This window comes from Sarcophilus harrisii, chromosome 1, assembly GCF_902635505.1.
Source record: "Sarcophilus harrisii chromosome 1, mSarHar1.11, whole genome shotgun sequence".
Lineage (NCBI taxonomy): Eukaryota > Metazoa > Chordata > Mammalia > Dasyuromorphia > Dasyuridae > Sarcophilus > Sarcophilus harrisii.
In genome coordinates this window covers 579,941,356-579,963,329 of record NC_045426.1, presented here as the reverse complement: position 1 = coordinate 579,963,329, position 21,974 = coordinate 579,941,356, and the positions used below count along the sequence as shown (strand labels likewise).

The window sequence follows — 21,974 nt, the reverse complement described above, 5'->3', positions numbered from 1 at the left end:
ACTGGGAAAGTGCCCTGAAAAGAATCCCAGCTGTGTGGGATAATGACTGCCCTGGGGCTAGACACTGAGCAGTGAGAGTTTCACTGCCCCAAGCCAAATCCTGCCCTGGGGCTGTGGGTATTAGCAACTGAGCAGTGAATGGTCCTGCAGGGATCAGAAGTGTTTCTTCCCCAGGAAGCACAGTCCTGCTGGGGAAGTTCTATTGTTCCAGGCCGAGCCCTGCTCTGTGCAGATTAGGGGCTTCCCCGGGCTGTGCCCCCCTGCTGTGCAGATTTGTAACTGCCCCTGCAAAAGCCCTGAACTGCTGGATGTGGCTTCTGGGCTGTTACGGTCTGCCTGAGTCACTTCTGGGTTTGAGTGGTTATAGCCAGATCTCCTTAGGTTCTGGCATTTTTTAAACTACCCTCTGTTTTAGGCTTCCTAAATTTCTCTGCCAGTTTATTGCTTTGTAATCAAGTCAGAGCAGTTAGCCTATAGCAGAGTCGTCTCTATAACTTCTCTAGCCACAGAGATCACCCCTGCCCCTGGTCTGCTCAGGACGCTAGCCTCTTGCTGCCTGCGCTAGTCTGTTCCTGACCCCTCAGGACAAACCTTTCCTGGCGATCTTCCTGATTATCTTCTGCTGGTAAGTTGTGTGCTTCTAATATTCATGAATTTAAGCAGTGAAGAGTTATTTTTGAGGCTGAATTAAATAGTTGGTTAAGGGGATGAGAGGAATTTAGAAAGTTGCATGTGCCTTCTCAGCCATCTTGGCTCTGCTAATCAATTATTAAAGCTTTTTATTTAAAAAAACATATGCATGGGTGATTTTTCCAACATTGATCCATGCAAAACCTTTTTGTTCCAAAATTTCCCCTCCTTCCCCCCATCCCTCCCCCTAACTGGCAGGTAGTCCAATATATGTTATAAATATGTTAAAATACACATTAAATCCAATATGTGTATACATATTCATACAGTTATCTTGCTGTACAAGAAAAATCAGATGAAGAAGGAAGAAAAAGAAAAACTGAGAAAGAAAACAAAATGAAAGCAAATAATAACAGAGAGAGTGAGAATGCTATGTTGTGTTCCACACTCTGTTCCTATGGCTCTCTTTCTGGGTATAGATGGCTCTCTTCATCACTGAACAAGTGGAACTGTTTTGAATCATGTCAATGTTGAAGAGAGCCACATCCAGAATTGATCGTTGTATAGTCTTGTTGTTGCTGTGTATAGTGATCTCCTGATTCTGCTCATTTCACTTATCAGTTCATGTAGGTCTCTCCAGGCCTCTCTGAAATCATCCTGGTCGTTTCTTACAGAACAATAATATTCCATAACATTCATATACCACAATTTCCCCAACCATTCTCCAATTGATGGGCATCCATTCAATTTCCAGTTTCTTGCCACTACAGAAAGGGCTGCCACAGACATTTTTGCACATGTGGATCCTTTTCCCTCCTTTAAAATCTCTTTGGGATACAAGCCCAGTAGAAACACTGCTGGATCAAAGAGTATGCACAGTCTGATAACTTTGTGAGCGTACTTCTAAACTGTTCTCCAGAATGGCTAGATCTGTTCATAGTTCCAGCGACAATGTATCAGTGCCCCAGTTTTCCCATATCCTCTCCAACACTGGTCATTATCGTTTCCTGTTGTCTTAGCCAATCTGACAGGCGTGTAGTGGTATCTCAGAGTTCTCTTAATTTTCATTTCTCTGATCAATAATGACTTGGAGCACCTTTTCATGTGACTACAAATAGTTTCAATTTCTTCATCTGAAAATTGTCTGTTCATATCCTTTGACCACTTATCAATTGGAGAATGGCTTGAACTGTTATAAATTTGAATCAATTCTCTATATAGTTTAGAAATGAGGCCTTTATCAGAACCTTTGGATGTAAAAATGTTTTCCCAGTTTATTGCTTCCCTTCTAATCTTGTCTGCATTAGTTTTATTTGTACAAAAACTTTTTAACTTAATATAATCAAAATTATCTATTTTATGAGCAATAATGATCTCTAATTCTTTTTTGGTCACAAATTCCTTCCTCCTCCACAAATCTGAGAGGTAAAGTATCCTATATTCTTCTAATTTGTTTATAATGGCATTCTTTATTGTCTAGATCATGAGCCTATTTTGACCTGATCTTGGTATACAGTGTTAGGTGTGGGTCTATGCCTACTTTCTGCCATACTAGTTTCCAATTTTCCCAGCAGTTTTTGTCAAATAGTGAATTCTTATCCCAAAACCTGGTGGACCACATAGTTTTAAATGATAACTTATATATCTAATTTATTTGTTTAAGAACTCCCCCTTTTTTCATTTTTTGATACCAGTAATTTAGTTTTCTAGCTTCTTCTTTTTAATCAAATTAGTGCCTTATGTTTTTTATTATTTTTTTTAAAAAAAGTTCCTAGTTTTAGTAATTAATTTTTCTTTTTTTTTAGTTTTCATTTTTATTAATTGCTTTCTTGATTTTCAGGATTTCTAGTTTGGTGTTCACTAGAATTTCATGTTTTCCTAGTTTTCTTTTTTAATTTATTATTCCTCTCTCTCTGTCTCTTTCTCTGTCTCTGTCTCTGTCTCTGTCTCTGTCTCACATTCTCTCACTTTCTCATATAAAAGTATTTAGAGGTAGACATTGTCCCATAAAGACAGCATTAATTATATTCTTCAGATTTGGGGATAAATGTTGTTTTGTCATTATTTTGCATGAAATTATGTGTAATTTCTATAATTATTACACTAATTTTTTAGGATTATTATTTGATTCATAATGTTTATTTTTTTCCCCCACTGAACATTTATTGAAAGTAATCTTTATTGCACAGCAAAATGTAGTTTTCCATTTATTTCTTTTAAGTAAGTTTATTTTTGCTTTTCCCTTATCTGAGATCTTGTTTATGAGTCTCATTTTATTTTTAGTTCAGCTAAGTCACTTTTTTTTGCTGCAACCCCTTATTTTAACTGTGAATCCTTGTTTCAGATATGCTTCTTATAACAGCATATTGTTGTATAGCACAATCTGTTATGCTATGTTCTTGAATTCTGGTGACTTTTATCCCTTTTACCTTCAGTTAAAGATTAATAATTATACATTTCCTTTATGCTGTTTTCTTATATCTTTCCCTTTCTTTTATTCATGCTGCCTCATAGGTTTTTTTACTTTTTCTTTCTTTCTTTTTTAAATCCTTTGTTGATTGCCTCTGATAATTTTTTGTTTTTGTTTTTAACTACTTCTCTAAATCTATTCTTTCTCTTATGGCCTTTCTTCTTTTACTGTATATTCCTATTTCTCTATTGAGTTGTGTTTCTTTACCAAATTCTACTCTCCTTTTTTTGGTGCAAATAAAAGTGAATCCCTTCCTCTGTCCCTCAGAACCTTTTTTGTTTCTATCGACTTAAACTTGCATACAGATGCTTATTTCAAGATCTTCATTCATTATTTAGAAGACTTGTAGACCTTTTCCTTTTCTGATGAACTGGATCAGAGATTCAGACTTATCCTTATTTTACAGTTCTTGCCTTGGTCACTTCGTTGTACTTGTGATCTTGTGATGAAAAATGACCCACTGTGGTTTCTTCTTTGATTTCTGATTGCTGTTTGGTATGATATTCTTCTAAGTTGTGGGGTCAGAGTAGAGGAGCTGGCTTCCAGGTCTCTTCCTATTCTGCCATTCCTATTTTGTCTATAAACTTTTCAAAGTAGTTGAAATATTACTGAAGAACATCTTTTAAAATATTATTATTTTATACATTAATCTTATTTTCACATAAATTTCATAAGGTAAATGCCAGTTCAGTCCCTGTGGAATTTTCTAAGCCTTAATTTTGTTGTTGTTGCAGTTCTTGTTTGACTATATGGTGTCTTAATGCCTTACGTTGAATGATTAGAGAATTGGGAACTTTAGCTTGGGGAAGAGAAGACTTCTTGTGGTGATGATGGAGGGAAGCAATTTGATAGCCATTTTCAAGCACTTAGAAGAAAGTTTTATGGAAGAAGGATGAAATTTGTCCTACAGGCTGTCCCTTTACCCTCCTTATTAAATTTTTTTTTAAGCCAAACTTTTTAAAAGCTGTACACAAATGAACTTGGGAAGTAGAGGGTTGATCAGAAGTCTTCAAGCAAATGCTAGATGGCTATTTGTTTTGAGTGTTTTGTAGAGGGTATTCTTTGAGGTAAGAATTAAATTAGAAGGCCCTGAGTTCCCTTGAAATGATGAAATTATTGATTCAGGAGTGCATTATGCATAACACTTTCTAAAAATTATTATTATTATTATTTACATTATATATTTTCCATTCTTAAACTTTCCTCACTTTATGATTCAGCAATATCTTCCTTTTTGCTACTTTCCCCTTGCACATGCTACTCTATCTCCTAAAATTCCATGTCTTTATCATGGCCATCTCTGTGTCTGGAATATTTTCCCTCCTCGTCCCTTCATCACTTGCTTCCTTGATTTTAAGATTCCTTCTGAAATTATCTTTCATTTATATATTCATCTACTGTGTAAATATTTTGTATCAACATAGTTGTTTGTATGTTGTCTCCCACTTTGGTCTGTGACCTCATTATTAGTAGAAATTGTGTTTTTACCTTATATCCCTAGAACTTAACACAGTTCCTGGAACATAGTATGCAATTAATAAATACTCTTTGACTACTGTGAACTTTTTGTCTCTGTTCACTCTGAACGTATCTTTCTCAATGAAAATACAAATTCAGTTTGATCAGAGCAGTGCAGAGAGTGTGCATGTCTGGAGTATATGCCTTTTTTCCCCCTTTACTCTTCTTTTGCCCTTATCATCTTGTCATTTAGCTACCCCTAAGAAGATTTTTTGCCTATTGGGCTGTCAGGTCATTTTTTCCCAATACCCTTGGGAGTGGCAGTTTCTTTCCTAATTTCTTCTGGAATGCCTAATTTTGTTGATGTTGCTTGCTCTCTCCCTGTTTGCCATGTGCTAAGTTTTGAAGAAGACAGGAGGTGGGTGAAAAGGTGTAAAAAGATATTGTCTTTATAAGGGATTGATGCCCATTGAACAAGGGCAACTTGTCCAGAACTAAGAGAGAAAACCAATTCTGTGCCAAAGTCCACAATCAATGAGCTGGGTGTAGTGGCTTTATTGATTCCAAATGTCCAGAACCAGACAGATGTGAAAGCCAATATATTAAGAAAAAAGTCAGTATTTTACCGTAATTAGGATCAAACAAGAGTCTGAAATGCTGGGTCAGCATAGCAAGTGGGTATCACCAAGTCTTAAGAGCAATCAAAATAGGTAAAATCCAGAATTAAGGAATTCTAGTTAGATCAATATAATTGATCAGGACATGGAAGCAAGGCTTTTTGTAAGCAACTGATCCCTTGTTGGGTTTATTGTAGATAATATTCCTAATTTGGACAGTGTCTAGATTAGATAGTGTTAATGATAATAATAATAACAGCAGCTAATATTTATGTAATGCTCGCTATATTCCAGGCATTGTGCTAAGCCCTTTACAGCTATCTTATTTGATCCTCACAACAATCCTGGGAAATAAGTGCTATTGTCCCCAATTTACAAATGAGGAAACTGAGTCAAACAGTGGTTTTAAGTGACTTTCCTAAAGTCCCATGGCTAGGAAGTATCTGAGACTAGATTTCAATACATTATCTGACTCCAGACTCGGTGTTCTATCCACTTTTGTCACAAATACCCTGGATGATCTGTGAGACCTTTTTTGATACATAAAATTTTATGTGACTTGGCCTCCTTTATATTTTAATGACAAGTCCTAGGTTTGTGCGCTCTCCCTCTCTTTCCGTCTCTCTCCCTTTCTCCTTCTCTTTCCCTCTTCCTCTCCTTCTCTCTCCCTCTCTCTCCCTCTTTATCTGAAGTAATTGTAAGTAGAGAATCTATGGTTGTGAATCTATTCTATTTCTGTTTGAAACTAAAGCAAAAGAATTGGTTTTAAAGCAGTTGCTTATAGATAGACTCATACAGGTGACTTTGTGAATATAACAAGTTAATATTGAATTTTGGTTATATATATTTCCATTTTATTGTTCTGTGTGTTAAAAGTACAATCTTAAGTATAATGAACGAAAAACTACTTCTAAGTTGTCATCTTGGCTCTTGGAACTGCACAAACTACTTGTTGATTTTTATTTACTTTCACGTTGTCAGTCATCATATTTTGTTGCTTCTTCCTTCAAATTGTCAGATGGATTTGTTGACTCTCATCTTTCTTAGTTCAAGCCTTGTATGTTTATCAGATAAACTACTGTTTTCTTTCTTGTTAACTTCTCTTTAGATGGAGCTACTTTGGATATAATGAATAAAAAAAATTAAGTACTTATTATATGCTATATTAAATCGTTCTACAATTAATAACTTTGTTGTGTTCTTGCTGGAATGACCATTTAAGCCATTGTAGGGTGGTTCATAGTAGCTCTCTGAGCAGAAAAATCTAAATATCAAATACAAAAAACTAATAGGTCCTCCTCTACCAAATTCTCTGCTTATCTTTCTTTCTGTTGCATATGTTTTCCATTTCAATTACACAAACATCATCATTATCCTGTGTACATTCCCTGTGTACAAATTTGCAAGTTTTTGCCCCACCATCTCATTTTGGTTTAACCAGTACTTATTAAATCCTTTTTATATACTTAACATTATATTAGGTTTTAGGTAGGGACAGAAGAAACTTAAAATGTGGTGTCTGCAAGGAGATTATAATCTTGTTGAAAAGATAAGTCATACAAATATAAAATATTTAGTCACTTACCTTTATGTAAATAACATATTAGTCAAGTGCTCTAGGAGAGTCAGCTCTACAATGGGTTCTGTGTTTTCTTTGAGAGCCATGACTTGACCTCAAGAATGTGTGATTAACCAGTTGGAATATGGGAAGGTAGAATAAATTCTATCACTTCTTAGGTGACCAGTCATCAGACTTGTCTCCATCACAATCCAGATAGTTTTATCATCCAGGATTCTCTCACCCTTTCTGCTTCCTGTATAGACTCTTAGTCTTCCCCCTTCCCCATTTTGCCCCTAAAGTTGTCTCTTCAGGACAGTTATAACTTAATATTTATTTAGATATCTACCCACAGCAACAGCTTTGTATGTCCCATTGGGAAAACGCTTCTTTTGTATAACCACTTTTGGTCCCCCAAATAATTTCATGGCTGTAGTAGGTGCTCCTCATAAGGAAGACTTTGACACCAGAGCAGTGATTTGTGAGTAAGAGCTCTCTTTCACTCTCTTTTCATTTTGAGTGGGACAGAATGAGTCATGCTGTCTGAGCAGACATGAATAGTTTAGGGCAGGGGTCCTCAAACTTTTTAAATAGGGGGCCAGTTCACTGTCCCTCAGACTGTTGAAGGGCCGGACTATAGTAAAAACAAAAACTTTGGTGGGCCTTTAAATAAAGAAACTTCATAGCCCTGGGTGAGGGGGGATAAACGTCCTCAGTTGCTGCATCTGGCCTGTGGGCCGTAGTTTGAGGACCCCTGGTTTAGGGTATATATATATATATATATACACACACATGTATATATATATCTTATTAAATTACCTCTCATTACACAATGATCTATCTTGTGAACTCCATTTTTGCTAAGGATATCAATAACATTTAAGCCACTCAGGTTGTTATCTTTGGTGCAATCTTGTTTTTATTCTTAACTATTTACTCTCCCTTGCTCTCACTGAATATATATCATATTGTTTCTCTTTCCATAATTCTTATATTTGATTTCTTTCTATCCCATAACTATAATCCTACTTCAGGCCCTTATCTCTTCTTGCCTGAACTATTGAAATAGCCTCCTCATTGTTCGTGCCTGAAGTCTTTCCCCTCAGTCTGTCCTAGAATGATAATCTTAAGTGATATTCCTAAAGTATAGGAATTAGGAACTTTTAAAAATTCCAACTCTAGGAACAAAAATTATTTAATCTTTACTTCATCATTTTAAAATTTCAATGTTTGGGGACAGCTACATGGTACAGTGGAGAGTGCCAGCCCTGAAGTCAGGAGGACCTGAATTCAAATGTGATCTTAGACACTTAATACTTCCTAGCTGTATGGCCCTGGGCAAATCACTTAACCCAAATACCCCAGCAAAAATAAATAAATTAATGAAAATCAATGTTTGATGTTTGTAATATATATAACTATCAACATAGGAGAACATGTCTATAGCTTTTAAATAAGTAAATATTCACATGTGTGTGACTTTTGGGAAGAAATGGCATTTAAGTGGAGGTAAATAGAAATTCAGTAATTCATGGGGGAAAGCAAATTCATTCTAAGAATAAGGAAAGGCATGAACCATGATATAGAAAACCGGTTATTTTCTGGTGATAACATAGCTTATGGTTCAGTTAACATATAGAATATACATGGGAAGAAGCATAAATCATATTTGAAAAGACTCCATAATGAAACAGTATCATATTATGAAGGATTTTGAATTTTAGCCAAGCATTTGATTTTTACTGGGTAAGAAATAGAGAGTTGCTGAAAAATTTTGAGAAGGCTTGATATTACTAGATTTGTATCTGATGATTATTCTGATGGCATGAAAGTTAGATTAGAGCAGGGAAGTAGAAAGACAAGGAAATACACCAGGAAAGAAATGAAGATAGTGGAATTTAACTATCTCATAATTGGGTTACATAAGAAAAAGAGTCATAGGAGTAGTATAGCTAAGCCAAAAGTATGGACAATTTGGAAACTTTCTAAACAGAGTTCCAAATTACTTTACAGAATAGCTGGACTCTTTCATAATTCTACCAACAGTGTATTAGTGTACATGTCTTTTGGTATCCCTTCCAACATTTATCATTTTCCTTTTTGCTAGTTTGTATAGATAAAGGTTAAATCTTAGTGATGTAGAGCCTTTATATGGTTTTTCATAGTTTATTTTTCTTTCTTTGAAGACTTTATTCATATCTTTTCCACATTATATTGAGAAGGGGCCTTTAGTCTTACAAATTTAAATCACTTCCTTGTATATCTTGAAAGTGATATTTTTATCAGTGAAATCTGTTGAAGATTTTTCCTCCTAAATAAATTCTCTTCTAAAATTTGCTATATTAGATTTGTTTATGCAAAAACTTTTAGATAAACATCTTTTCATGATCCTTCTTTATGATTTGTTTCATTATGAATTTTTACCTTTTCTTTAAGTCTGAAAGCTAGGTAGAATGTTTGAAACACAAACACATTAGTCAGGAGAAATAAAGAAAAATAAAGGAAATGGCTAAACAATGTAAAGTGCTTATTATATATATTTTAATAATAGCTTTTTATTTTCAAAATACATGTAAAGATTTTTTTTCAACATTCATTCTTGAAGAATCTTGAGTTCCAAATTTTTCTCCCTCCTTTCTTCCCTCTCCCTCTCCTAGACACTAAGTAATTGCTTTCTGTTTGCTGTGCAGTTAGGGCCTGGTCTGTGAGGGGAACATGTTGCAGGCATAAGATAATGTGGCGATTAAGAGTAGATATAAGGCGGGACATTTTCTTAATGATACTTGTACACAGAAGTGACACCTGTCACTAATTTATGATGTGACTTTTTATTTTTACATCATACTTTCATTTGGAGGTTGTGTTGACATGGTGTGAGGTATAAACCAAATTTGTGCCAAACTGCTATTCACTTTTCCTAGTGGTTTTAGTCAAATAGTGAGATCTTTCATTAACTTCTTCCAGTCTTTGGATTCATCAAACATTGTTAATGTGTTTTTGTACTTTTGTGTGTTGTGACCTCATTTGTTTTAATCATCTCTGTCTCTGTCTCTCTCTCTGTCTCTGTCTCTCAGTATCTGTGTCTGTCTATCAATCTCTCTCTCTTTCTCTCTCTTCCCCTCTACTGCTTTCATTTTAGTAATTAATTCTTTGTAATTCTTTTTGAGATCTGGTACTAATAGATCCTCTTCCTTCCTACATTTCCATGATTACCCTTGAAATTTTTTTTTTGCTGAGGCATTTGGGGCTAAGTGACTTGTCCAGGGTCACACAGCTAGGACATATCCTTGAGATTCTTGACCTTTTGTTGTGCCATAAGCCTTTCATTCTTTTTTCCTAGTTATATAAAATATGACTTTTTTAGTTTTATTGATAGTTGTTGAATGAATAAATTTATTTAGGCAGTATTGTCATTTTTATTATATTTGTTCAACTTACTCAATATTGCTTGTTATTTAGGTCTGTATTTCTGTATGTAGAGGGTCACAATCAGTGGGGAAGCTCTGTGTAAGATATAAGACCCTTCAGCCCAGAGGGAACCAGCTAACAATGTCTGGTTCGGCTCCCCATCTTCCCTAAGGGCTCTCGGCCTTCTGAGAAGTCAGGGGCCAATGACAACCTGTATTGAGATTGAAGCAGAGTGATATCAGGTGGCAAACTACATAAAATAGCAAGTTGTTTGTGGTCCCACGTGCACAGTGTTGCTTTTTTTACATTATATAAAGGGGGGAAAGTCCTTGAAATAAGTGGATTCCATTTTCCCACCATCGTCAGGAGTCCTGCCTCATAACTTCTCCACAAGGAAGGTATATTTTAATCACCCTGGCATGGAGGTTGTAGAAAGCAATGGTATGTTTTGTCACCCCAGCTTGGGGGCTCTAGAAAGCAGAATACAACATTTGGTGCCCAACGTAGGGCTCTAGGTGAGGTTCTATACTAATCAGTTCATGCTTTTGAAGTTCAGTGGAGAAGTCCCCATGACCCAACCTGGAAGGGTAAGTATAGAAAAAGGCAAGCAAGAAGAATTGGTAAGGGCTAGTCTAGTCACTTTTGTTTTTCAACTGAAATGAGACAAATACTAAGAAATGAGCCTCCCTTCCAAGGGAAGTATGAAGCATACTTAGTTAGGTTAGAAGCAAGGTTTGTTGGTAACTCAGAAGCAGATCACTAGGTTCTCAGATGCTCTGGAGTGCACATCTCTGTGGCTTTGTAAGAAGGAGAGTTTGGAGCCAAAGATGTGGAACTTAGTGGAAGAACAACTAACTGAATATAATGGAGTAAAATTGGTTTTGAGGAATCCTACAAGTTTTAAAATAAGGAAAGTTTAACTTGGGTTGTCAAACCCGGAAGTATGAGGAAAAAAACAAGCAGAGGGTTGGTACCTGTAGCCGTGGAGAATACAGCACCTGGGACAGAGAGCTAAGGAAGCTTTTTTTTTTTTTTTTTTTTTTTAGCATTTTACTGATTTCATTGGCCAAAGATTACAGCAGCTGAACTTAGTGCTGCCCCCTTTGGGGTGAAGGTTTGGAGATGGAGCAGGGAATTTTGCTCCTTTTTTAGTGTTAAAAAAAAAAAAAAAAGGATCCCCATAAATCTATGGGGAAGAGGCATCTTACAATAGTTAGGAAACAATTAAGTACTTCGGTTTTTTAGGCAGGGCTGCTGTAGAAGGCCTGCCAGCACTCTCACTTGTTTTAATTCAGTGAAAATTACTGGTGTGGGTGGAATAGTGTTCCTTAATCAGTGAAAAAATTCAGGCCTATTGATACACACTCCTGAAATGCAATTTGGTGATATTTATCCAGATTTTGACTCCCAACAACAGAATCCAGGATTAAGACACTCCTCTAAAAATAAAAGAGAGGAGGAGCCACAGATAATCCTAAAAAACTTCTAAATTTAACTTTAAGTATTAAAAATTGTTTTTGATTTTTGATGGAGATGCACTGGCTCTAGCAGACAGGTTTTATAACCCGCAGGAAGGGCAATGTTCAGTACGAGCAGCTCCACTATCTTTAGATGATTGCCAGGTGGTGTGGAGAGACTCAGAAAGTGGTGAATGGGAGGGGACCAGATGGGTTAACAGCTTGGGGGAGAGGGTTTGCTTGTATCTCCACAGATAGAGAAGAAACCTGATGGGTGCCAGCGAGCATGTCTGCCTTGTATATTGGAGAGGGACAAAGGTGGGGAAGGCCCTCCAGGCAAAGGACAGGACCTGGGAGGCATCGGGTGGTTCCATTGCTAACTGTGCCCACCACTGAAGGAACCTGGCAGTTAACCTTTTGTGTACACATGAACATCAAAAATAATTCTCAATAAGACTGATGCAGGACTTCAAAACCTGCAGGAATCATTGGATTCCCTGAGACATAAGACTGATGCAGTACTTTAAAACCTGCAGGAATCATTGGATTCCCTGATACTTGAAATGATGGACGTTGATTGCTTTTGGACTATTTCTTGGTTGCTGAAGGAGGTGTATGTGTGGTTGTGAATTGATAGTTATTTTTTACACCTTCCTTCTGGGACTCATAGAAATTTTTATATAGTATTTTGTTTATTCATATTGTTTATGTAACTACTTGCTTGTGTGATATTACAACTTGCCTGTGTGATTCCTCCCATGGTAATGGATTTAACCACTGGTATATGCCTGCTTCAATTAAAACAAAAGAAAGGGTAAGATATAGAGAGTCACATCTGTAGGTAGTGTTTTATAAATATTCATGGAGTCCCTTGGGTGAATCTTGGTATAGATAGATAGCCAGATAGTTTATAACTGTTAAAAAGGACATCAGGTTTAAAAGTGATCAGGAAGGCCTGAGAGAAACAATAGTAAACTCCTTCATTCAGTCCAGGACTGCATAAAAAGATAGTCAGAAGGCTGTGGGCACTAGAAAAGTAGTTTTCCTTGAGAAATTAGCCCGAACACAGTTGGAAACAACCTGGAACCTTGCTAGTTCTTTTAGGAGAGGCATTTCGTAAATATCCGAAAGCCTTCATTATTCTGCTTCAGGTAGGCTGGGGCAAATGGTATACTTGGTTGGGGAAGTTTGTTGGGAGTATTCAGAAATATTCATTTCTCTGAATATGAATTGAGAAGCCAAAAGAGATTTGACTGGGACATCTCTGGAAACCAAAATGCTGTAGTACTCTGACTTGAGGTGCTTCAGACCTGAAGATTGCAGTACCAGAATAAGAGTTCAAGTATTAAAAAATAAGACACAACTAGGATCACATAAGACTTGGTAGTAAATTCTATTGAGTAGGGAAAAAAAAAATCTTAGCATATTATATCCTAAAAGGCAAAAGAGAAAAGCTTACAAACAAGAGTATCCTGTAAAACTGAGTGAATATAATCTTTCAGGGAAATAATAGTGGAATAGCAGACTTTCAGGTATCTTTGATAGAGCTAGATAGAATTTTTGAAACACAAACACATTAGTCAGGAGAAATAAAGAAAAATAAAGGAAATGGCTAAACAATGTAGAGTGCTTATATACATATTAATAATAGCTTTCTTTTCTTTTTTTTTTTATTTAATAGCCTTTTATTTACAGGATATATACATGGGTAACTTTACAGCATTAACAATTACCAAACCTCTTGTTCCAATTTTTCACCTCTTACCCCCCCCCCACCCCCTCCCCTAAATGGCAGGATGACCAGTAGATGTTAAATATATTAAAATATAACTTAGATACATAATAAGTATACATGACCAAAACATTATTTTGCTGTACAAAAAGAATCAGACTCTGAAATATTGTACAATTAGCTTGTGAAGGAAATCAAAAATGCAGGTGTGCATAAATATAGGGATTGGGAATTCAATGTAATGGTTTTTAGTCATCTCCCAGAGTTCTTTTTCTGGGTATAATAATAGCTTTATTTTCAAAATACATGTAGAGATTTTTTCAACATTCATTCTTGCAAAATCTTGCGTTCCAAATTTTTCTCCCTCCTTTCTTCCCTCTTCCTCCCCTAGACACTAAGAAATCCAATATACATTAAACATGTATAATTCTTCTAGATACATTTCGACATTTATCATACTGCAAAAGAAAAATCAGATCAGAAAGGGAAAAATAAGAAAAACAAGCAAATAACAACAAAAAAGGTGAAAAAATTATGTTGTGATCCATATTCAGTCCCCATGGTCCTCTTAATGGATACAGATGGCTCTCTCCATCAAAATCCATTGAAATTGTCTTGAATCACTTCATTGTTGAAAAGAGCCAAGTCCATCAGAGTTGATCATCACATAATCCTGTTGTTGCTGTGTACAGTGTTCTCTTGGTTCTACTTACTTCACTTAGCATAAGTTCATGTAAGTCTCTCCAGGTTTTGCTGAAATCATCCTGCTGATTGTTTTTTATAGAACAATACTATTCCATAACATTCATATACCATAACTTATTCAGCCATTTCTCAACTGCTGAACATCCACTCAGTTTCCAATTCTTTGCCACTACAAAAAGGGCTATTACAAACAATTTTGTATATGTGGGTCCTTTCCCCCCTTTTTTTAATGATCTCTTTAGGATACAAACCTAGTAGAGACACTGCTGATCAAAGGGTATAAAGTGCTCATATTTTAATGAAAGATATATCTTTTTAGAATTCTGATATTTTCAAGGGTCATAAAGGGAAGTACATAAGTTAAAGATAGGGCCTAGAGGTAGTTCTGTTTTGATGATCTTATTAGAAGAAAGGGTAGGAGAAAAGTACACTGAAGAAGAAATGAGAAGTTAAAATTTCCTATTCTTAATAATTGGATTGTGGAATATACAAACATAGAGAAAACAGTGGGGAGAAAAAGGAATCACATGAAACAGTATTTTATGAACTAAAAAAAAGGATTGAAAATACAAACATGTGAACATACATGGAAATATAGAGATACCATATGTAGAGGGCGGAACTTTGGAGAGAAGTATACTTGAAACAAGCATACTTGAAACAAGATGTTAACTCAATGGAATTGGTGAGATGATTGTTTTCTAGTTCACATATATACTTTGTAATTATCATGGTGATGAGATGTTTCTCTAAGTTCATACATAATCAGTATGCTGTAATGATGTAATTATAATAAGATATATAAGGGCTAAATTTAGAAGTTCTCTAGGGTTACCTGTGGCTTCATCAGATTGCTTCTCGGCTGATTGATCATGTCTGAGTACTGAACTTCTAAAGATTCTTTATGGTTCTACATCGTCTTACGTTAGGATGATATTAGAGAATTTGGCTTTTGAAGCTTTAACCCCTAATGATTGGAAATCTATAGCAAAGACATGTTTAGAACCTGGAAAAAACTTGTTGTGGCTTTCTGAATATAATGAACTCTGTAGAATACAAGCCCAATGAAATAGGCAACCTGTAGTTAATATATCAGCACCTTTGATCAGCTAGCAGATTTAGGTCTTTATGCAGACACTTTAGCACAGATTAATTACCCTATAGAAGCATATGAGAAAATTGCTGCTGCTGCTATCAAAGCATGGGGCACCTTCCCAAGAAGACAAGATAGAGAGGAAACCTTCACAAAAATAGTGCAAAGTCCAAATGAATCCTTTGCTGATTTTGTGGGACGTCTGTAGACAGCTTTCATCCGAACTATTGGTGAAAATGCAGCAACAGGAATAATGATAAAACAACTTGCTAGAGAAAATGCTAATGAGATATGAAGAAAAAATATACTAGGACTACACAAGCATGCTCCTTTAGAGGAGATCATAAGACACTGTGCCACAGTGGGCACAAATACTTTTTTATACCCAGGCTATGATGCAGACTTCTCAAGATCTGAACATGGGAAAACAGGATCCCTTTTGGCAAGAGACTTCCAGAGAGACTCATCAATGCTTTCAATGTAGTAAAGTAGGGCATCTGAAAGCTCAATGTTGGCAGAGAAGGCAGGGTGGGAGAACAAGTCCCAAAGCCATATGTTCAAAATGCAACAGAGGCTTCCATTGGGCATCAAAATGTAGATTGACAAAGGGCTGCTGTTGAAGTCCTGCCTGTACTCTCACCTCTTTCCATTCAATGGAAAACTGATACACTAGTGTGAGTAGAACAGTGGCCCTTAACAAGTGAAAAAATTCAGGCCTTATTAGATATAGTAGAAGAGCAACTTGACCAAGGACACTTACAACCTTCTCCAAGTGCTTGGTATTCCCTTGTATTTGTTGTAAATACAACAAATCCTCCTAGAAAATGGAGGATGTTGACTGATTTAAGAAGAGTAAATGAACAGATGAAAACTGTGGGAACTCTTTAGCCTGGACTTCCATATCCACTCAAACCTAAAGAATGGCCTCTTTGGATTATAGACATTAAGGATTGTTTCTATTCTATCCCTCTAGATAAGGAGGATATGAAAAGATTTGCCTTTTTGTATCCAGTGTTAATTTAGCTGAGCCTTATAAAAGATAAAAATGGACAGTTTTGCCACAGGGAATGAAAAATAGCCCTACTATGAGTCAAATATATGTTGCTGCTGCTCTTACTCCAGTAAGAAAAGCATTTCCAAAAGTTATGTTGTTACATTACATGGATGATATTTTGGGGTGTGTACCTGAGGAGCAAATGTTAGAAGCATGTCTACAAAAGACCATAGAAACACTAAGGAACTACAAATTGCACATAGCTCCAGAAAAAAATTCAAAGACATGCTCCTTTTCAATATTTAGGATATGAACTATACCCTAAGGTGCTTACAGTACAAAAACATCCTTTAAGAACAGAGAAGTTGAATACCTTAAATGACTTTCAGAAATTGATAGGAGATATCCAATGTATGTGTCCAGTGTTAGGCTTAACTTTCTATCAATTACAACCATTATATGACATTTTAAGGGGAGACACTGCTTTAAACTTACCAGGCCAGCTTATAAAAGAAGCTTGAGCTGAGAGAAGCTGAACTGGCATTATCCAATGTGGTTGAAAGAGTTATTAAAAAAAACCCTTGGAAATATCAGTTTTTGCTACAGAAGAGGCACCCATAGCAGTTCTTTATCAAGGACTTCATCTAGGTAATCCTAGAGAACTTCTAAATTTAGCCCTTATATACCTTATTGAATTACATCATTACAGCATACTGATTATGTATCAACTTAGAGAAGCATTACATCACCATGTATAAGTATATATGTGAACTAGAGAACAATCATCTCATCAATTCCACTGAGTTAAGTATACTTGTTTCAAGTATACTTCTCCAAAGTTCTGCTCTCTACATCTCCTACTTTCTTTTGTTTTAAAACACAGGTGGTCATGCTCTCCCTGACTTTTCAGGAAAAGAGGTGAGAACACCAAAAAAAAAAAGAGGATGATAAATATCAGTTTTGCTACAAGAGAAGCACCCAAAGCGGTCCTTCATCAAGGACACAGTGTGATAGAGTGGGTGAACCTCCCAACACAACCAGAACAAAGCCTTACTTCTTACCCAATGCTTGTGTCTAGAATTTTATTAAAAGCCATTAAGTGAGTAGTACAATTATATGGGCTAAGACCTGACAAGATATTCACCTTTTATACCAATACATAAATTAATGCATGTTGTGAAACCATCCCAGAGTGACAAATTTTATTGGCCACAGCTCCAAGTTTTACACATGGATCTCCATTAAAGATGACCCAGCTATTACATAATTGGCAGTGAATTTTTGAAGAAAAGGTTTCTAAGATTCATCTTAAAGGACCAACTATCTTTACAGATGCTAAACATAACATTAGTGCTGTATACTCTTGTGACTTAACTATAAAGAGAGTAGTCAGAACTCCTTTTCAGTCCATTCAGCAGAATGAATTGTATGCAATCATGCTAGCTCTTACTTACTATCCAGGAGATGTAAATATAATAACTGCTTCAGGTTATTTAGTAGGTGTGGTACAAAGAATTGCCACAGCCCAAATAAAATTTGTAGTTTCTAATATATATCAGCTCTTTAAGGAACTTCAAGAGCAAGTGAGAAAGCATCCAGGTAAGATTTATATCTTGCATGTCCACTCTCATAGTGCACTTCCAGGTCCTATTTTTAAATGGAAATTCAAAGGTAGATAGCCTTCTAGCCATGTTAGCCAATACTCCTTTATTTCAGACTGCCCAAGAATCTCATTCTAAATATCATCAGGCTGCTCGAACTTTACATCTGCAATTTGGTATAACAAAAGAGGAAGCTAGGAGCATAGTAAAAGGCTGTACAACTTGCCTTCCTTTCCACCGTCCTATGCTCCTTCCAGGGAAGAATTCTCATGGTTTGAGACCCAGTGAAATTTGGCAAATGGATGTAACCCATTATAAATCTTTTGGTTGTCTGTCTTTTATCCATTTTGTAGTAGACACCTTTTCAGGATTTACTTTTGCAATACCAGCAGCAAAATAGACAGCCCTCATGGTCACTGAATTCCTTTTGCAATTGCAAGCTTTTGCAGTTATAGGTGTGCCACAAGCAATTAAAACAAATAATGGACTTGCATATACTTCTAAACATTTTGCACACTTTTGTGCACAGTATAAGATTTTACACACTACTGGCATACCTTTCAATCCTCAAAAAAAGGTAATAGTAGATAGGAGAAACAGAGACCTCAAGACACTCCTCCACAAACAAAAGAGAGAGGGAGCCACAGGTAACCCTAGAGAACTTCTAAAACTATATGTAATTATTTCAAAGGCCCTGAACAGAATTTTAGAGTAGTTAACTATTATAGATCACTGGTGATTCCTGAATTAAAATGGAATAGAATATAAATATTTTTCAACTATTATTTGGTATCTTTACAAAAAAACAGAAATGGACTAATACAGAAGCATACTGATCCCTTTGTATGAAACTCAATTCTGTCTAGCTCATGAAAGTCATGGACTTTTCTGACCCCATAGCTAACCAAGAAAGCTCCCTAACAGTACAAAACAGTAGTCTCCTAGATACTCTTTTCTGGAAGTAAGCTCACCAAGCCTCTCTATGTAATTAGATGGGAAGCAGGTTGGGAAATATTTGCACATGGGAAATCAACTTTGAGTATCTTCTGAGAACTAGACCTTATTGAATAGTTGTCTTATATAAATTGGTTTGTGGAATTGCAAATAGATAAGTGTTATAAACTTTATATTCAACCTAGAACATAAAAATCCCCAAACCAAACCTCTAAATTGTTATATACTAATTACATTGCTATCTTTTTAAAATATTAAAACCATGTCTTTCTCCATCATGACTCCTACTCAAAACAGGACCTTTCATCTCTATCTATTCCCTAGAGTAAGATATAGGAGTTTTCTCAATAATAGATGATGGGGAGCAGGAACAACAGCTTCTGCATGAAATCTTCATACTTTTTTTCAGGAGCACAGGAACACAGTAATCTGATGATCCCGATTTACTTTAAAAAAATTTTTTTTAATAAAAACATACTGTTCTGCTTTTCCATTATGCCTTGTTGACTACAGAAAAGGAATATGATAGACAACAAAGGGGATAAAGAAAAATATAAGCTCATTAAAAGCTATACTTAAGTTGGGAAAAGTTCCATTATGGGTACCTTTTGTATTAGATAATAGGTGAACAGGACACTTAAGAGTAATTTTATGATATGTTATTTATTATGCTTGCTTTTTTGTTGTTGTTGAGGCAATTTGGGTTCAGTGATTTGCCCAGAGTCATATAGCTAGGAAGTGTTAAGTGTCTGAGGCCACATTTGAACTCAGGTCCTCTTGACTTCAGGGCTGGTGCTCTATCCACTGCATCACTTAGCTGCCCCTTCTGCTTGCTTTAAAAAAAAAACAACAGATTAACCGTCTTTTTCATGGAAAAGTGTAGAATGAGAAAATGAAGATTAAGAGAATAGTAAGGGAAAAGCAAAGGTTTGGGGATAATTTGTTTTTTCTCCCCATATTCTTCATCATTAAAATAAAAATCTATATAAAGTTCTTTAATAAGTTTTTTTTTTCCTTTGGTTTTGTAGTTAATATTATTTTCAACATAAAAGATTAAATCCTATTTTTATTTGTTTTCAGTTAATTGAAGATGAAATTGCAACTATTCTTAAATCCACTTTGAAAGGACTTGAATATTTGCACTTCATGAGAAAAATACATCGAGATATAAAGGCAGGAAACATTCTCCTCAATACAGAAGGGCATGCAAAATTAGCGGATTTTGGAGTAGCTGGACAATTAACAGTAAGTATGATAGGAACTTTGGAAAAATACATGTTTACACACAATATTTTGTATTGGGGCATCATATCTCTAGAAATGGTTGAAATAAAACATTTTATACTGACATTATGACAATAACCCATATTTCTATAAATTTTTGAGGCATGAAATGTAAGTAGTTATTTTCATTTTACAAACAGACTGTGACTCAAAATGATTAAATAATTAAATCTTGGTCAAGCTGATAGTATCATAGCTGAATTTTAAACCCAGCTTTCTTGACTGCCAATTCAGTCTTCTTTTTACTATATCACTTGCCCCTTGCTTCATCTGAAAGAGATAAAGTAAGTGTTACAAAGGATATGATAATTATTTTCAAATATTTAAAAGTTGCCATTTAAAGAGTTATTAGACTTAATTTTTGGAACACCATTAGGCAGTTTTATTGAAAAGCAGAAGATCTATGGAGATAGTTTTCAGTTTAATTAAAAAATGATTTTTTAAAAAAATAATTAAAGCTCTTTCACCTAAAGTACAGTAAATTTTTTGTCATTAAAAGTGTTCAGGGGGAGAGAGGCTCTCCTGACCTGTTTTTGTGGCTATTCTAGACATGATTCATGAATTGGATAGGAGATTAGATTAAATCACCTCAAAATTCACTAACAACTAACTCTGTTAACTCTCTTATTTGCTTTGTTCTTTTTTCTTTCTCCCCCTCCCAAATCCCTCTCCCAAACCTTCCCTCTCCCTTGCCCCCCCTCCAATCCATGTTAGGAAAGCTATACTTGGTAGAGATGACACTGTTGTCATTCAGTTGCTTAAATTCTCCAGAAAAGAGCCACATATGACTGTCATTTCCATAACCTTTGTTATTGTTTTACTGTAATCATTTTTAAGGTTATAATGTAGCAGAACTTTTTACAACAATCACATATGTGGAGAGGCCCATTTAAAGTTATCATTAGAAGATACAAAAAGAACACTGGCTTCAGAGTTAGAATTAGTATTTGGATTTTGCTCTTACTGTTTGTTTGCCCTTGAGCAAATGACTTTACCTCTGTGGGTCTTGGTTTACTTATCTGTAAAATGAGGGTTTGGAGGAGATGACCTCAAAAGTCTCCTTTGACTCCCAATCTTATGTTCTGACATAGTTGTAAAGATCAGTACAATGAATGGTTAACTTCAGACATAAGTTATGGCAGTTAAATAAATGTGCTTGGCTACATATTATTGTGCTTGTGCTGTTTAAATTCCAATCATTTTTATATAATGCTCTTACAGGATACAATGGCCAAACGCAATACTGTTATTGGAACTCCATTTTGGATGGCCCCTGAAGTAATACAAGAAATTGGCTATAATTGTGTGGCAGACATCTGGTCCCTTGGTATCACATCAATAGAAATGGCTGAAGGAAAGCCACCTTATGCTGATATACATCCAATGAGGGTAAGATGATTGCTTTCTTGGTAAAATGTTAATGTTATATGCTATAGTTTTGTAATATGTTTCTGAGAAGAAGGAATAAATTACTCTTAATTAGAAATCTTCTTGGAGGAATAGCGACATGGCTTAGTAGATAAAGCACTGGCCCTGGAGTAAGAAGGATCTGGGTTCAAATCTGTCCTCAGATTCGTAATACTTCTTAGCTGTGTGACCCTGGGCAAGTTGCTTAATCCCAGTTGCCTTATTAAAAAAAACAAAAAACAAAAAACAAAAAAACCCACAAAATCAAGAGAAATCTTTTTGGAAAAAAATAGAAACTACTTTAATAATAATATGTAAGGAAATATTATTAGTGCCTTTCCTTGGCTATGTTCCTTCACCTCTCATCTGCCCTCCAATTTTAAGGATAGTCAAGGATAATATGTTAGTTTAATGCTTTCTTGCCTAATTCTTTTATATCTCTCTTATTCTGTGCCACATGAATTAATATACTTCCCTTCTTTTACTTTTATACATTAGAAAAGTGGGGCTTATCAGAGAATGACAGACATACAATTAAATCAAAATTTTATGGTTTAGTAAGGGACTTTAAACATCTTATGCCCAACTCTCTAAATTTTTTTTAAT

The 21,974-nt window shown here is 35.5% G+C and overlaps 1 protein-coding gene across 5 annotated transcripts in view; it reads left to right on the top strand.

Moving 5' to 3' along the window:
* STK3 (serine/threonine kinase 3) overlaps positions 1-21,974 on the top strand; it is a 498,339-nt gene that overhangs the window by 141,450 nt on the left and 334,915 nt on the right. For all 5 annotated transcript variants that reach the window (XM_031947034.1, XM_031947032.1, XM_031947033.1 and 2 more), the window contains 2 exons: positions 19,758-19,922; positions 21,183-21,350. In XM_031947034.1, coding sequence (XP_031802894.1) covers positions 19,758-19,922; positions 21,183-21,350 — 333 coding nt within the window. The remainder of the gene's footprint in view (positions 1-19,757; positions 19,923-21,182; positions 21,351-21,974) is intronic.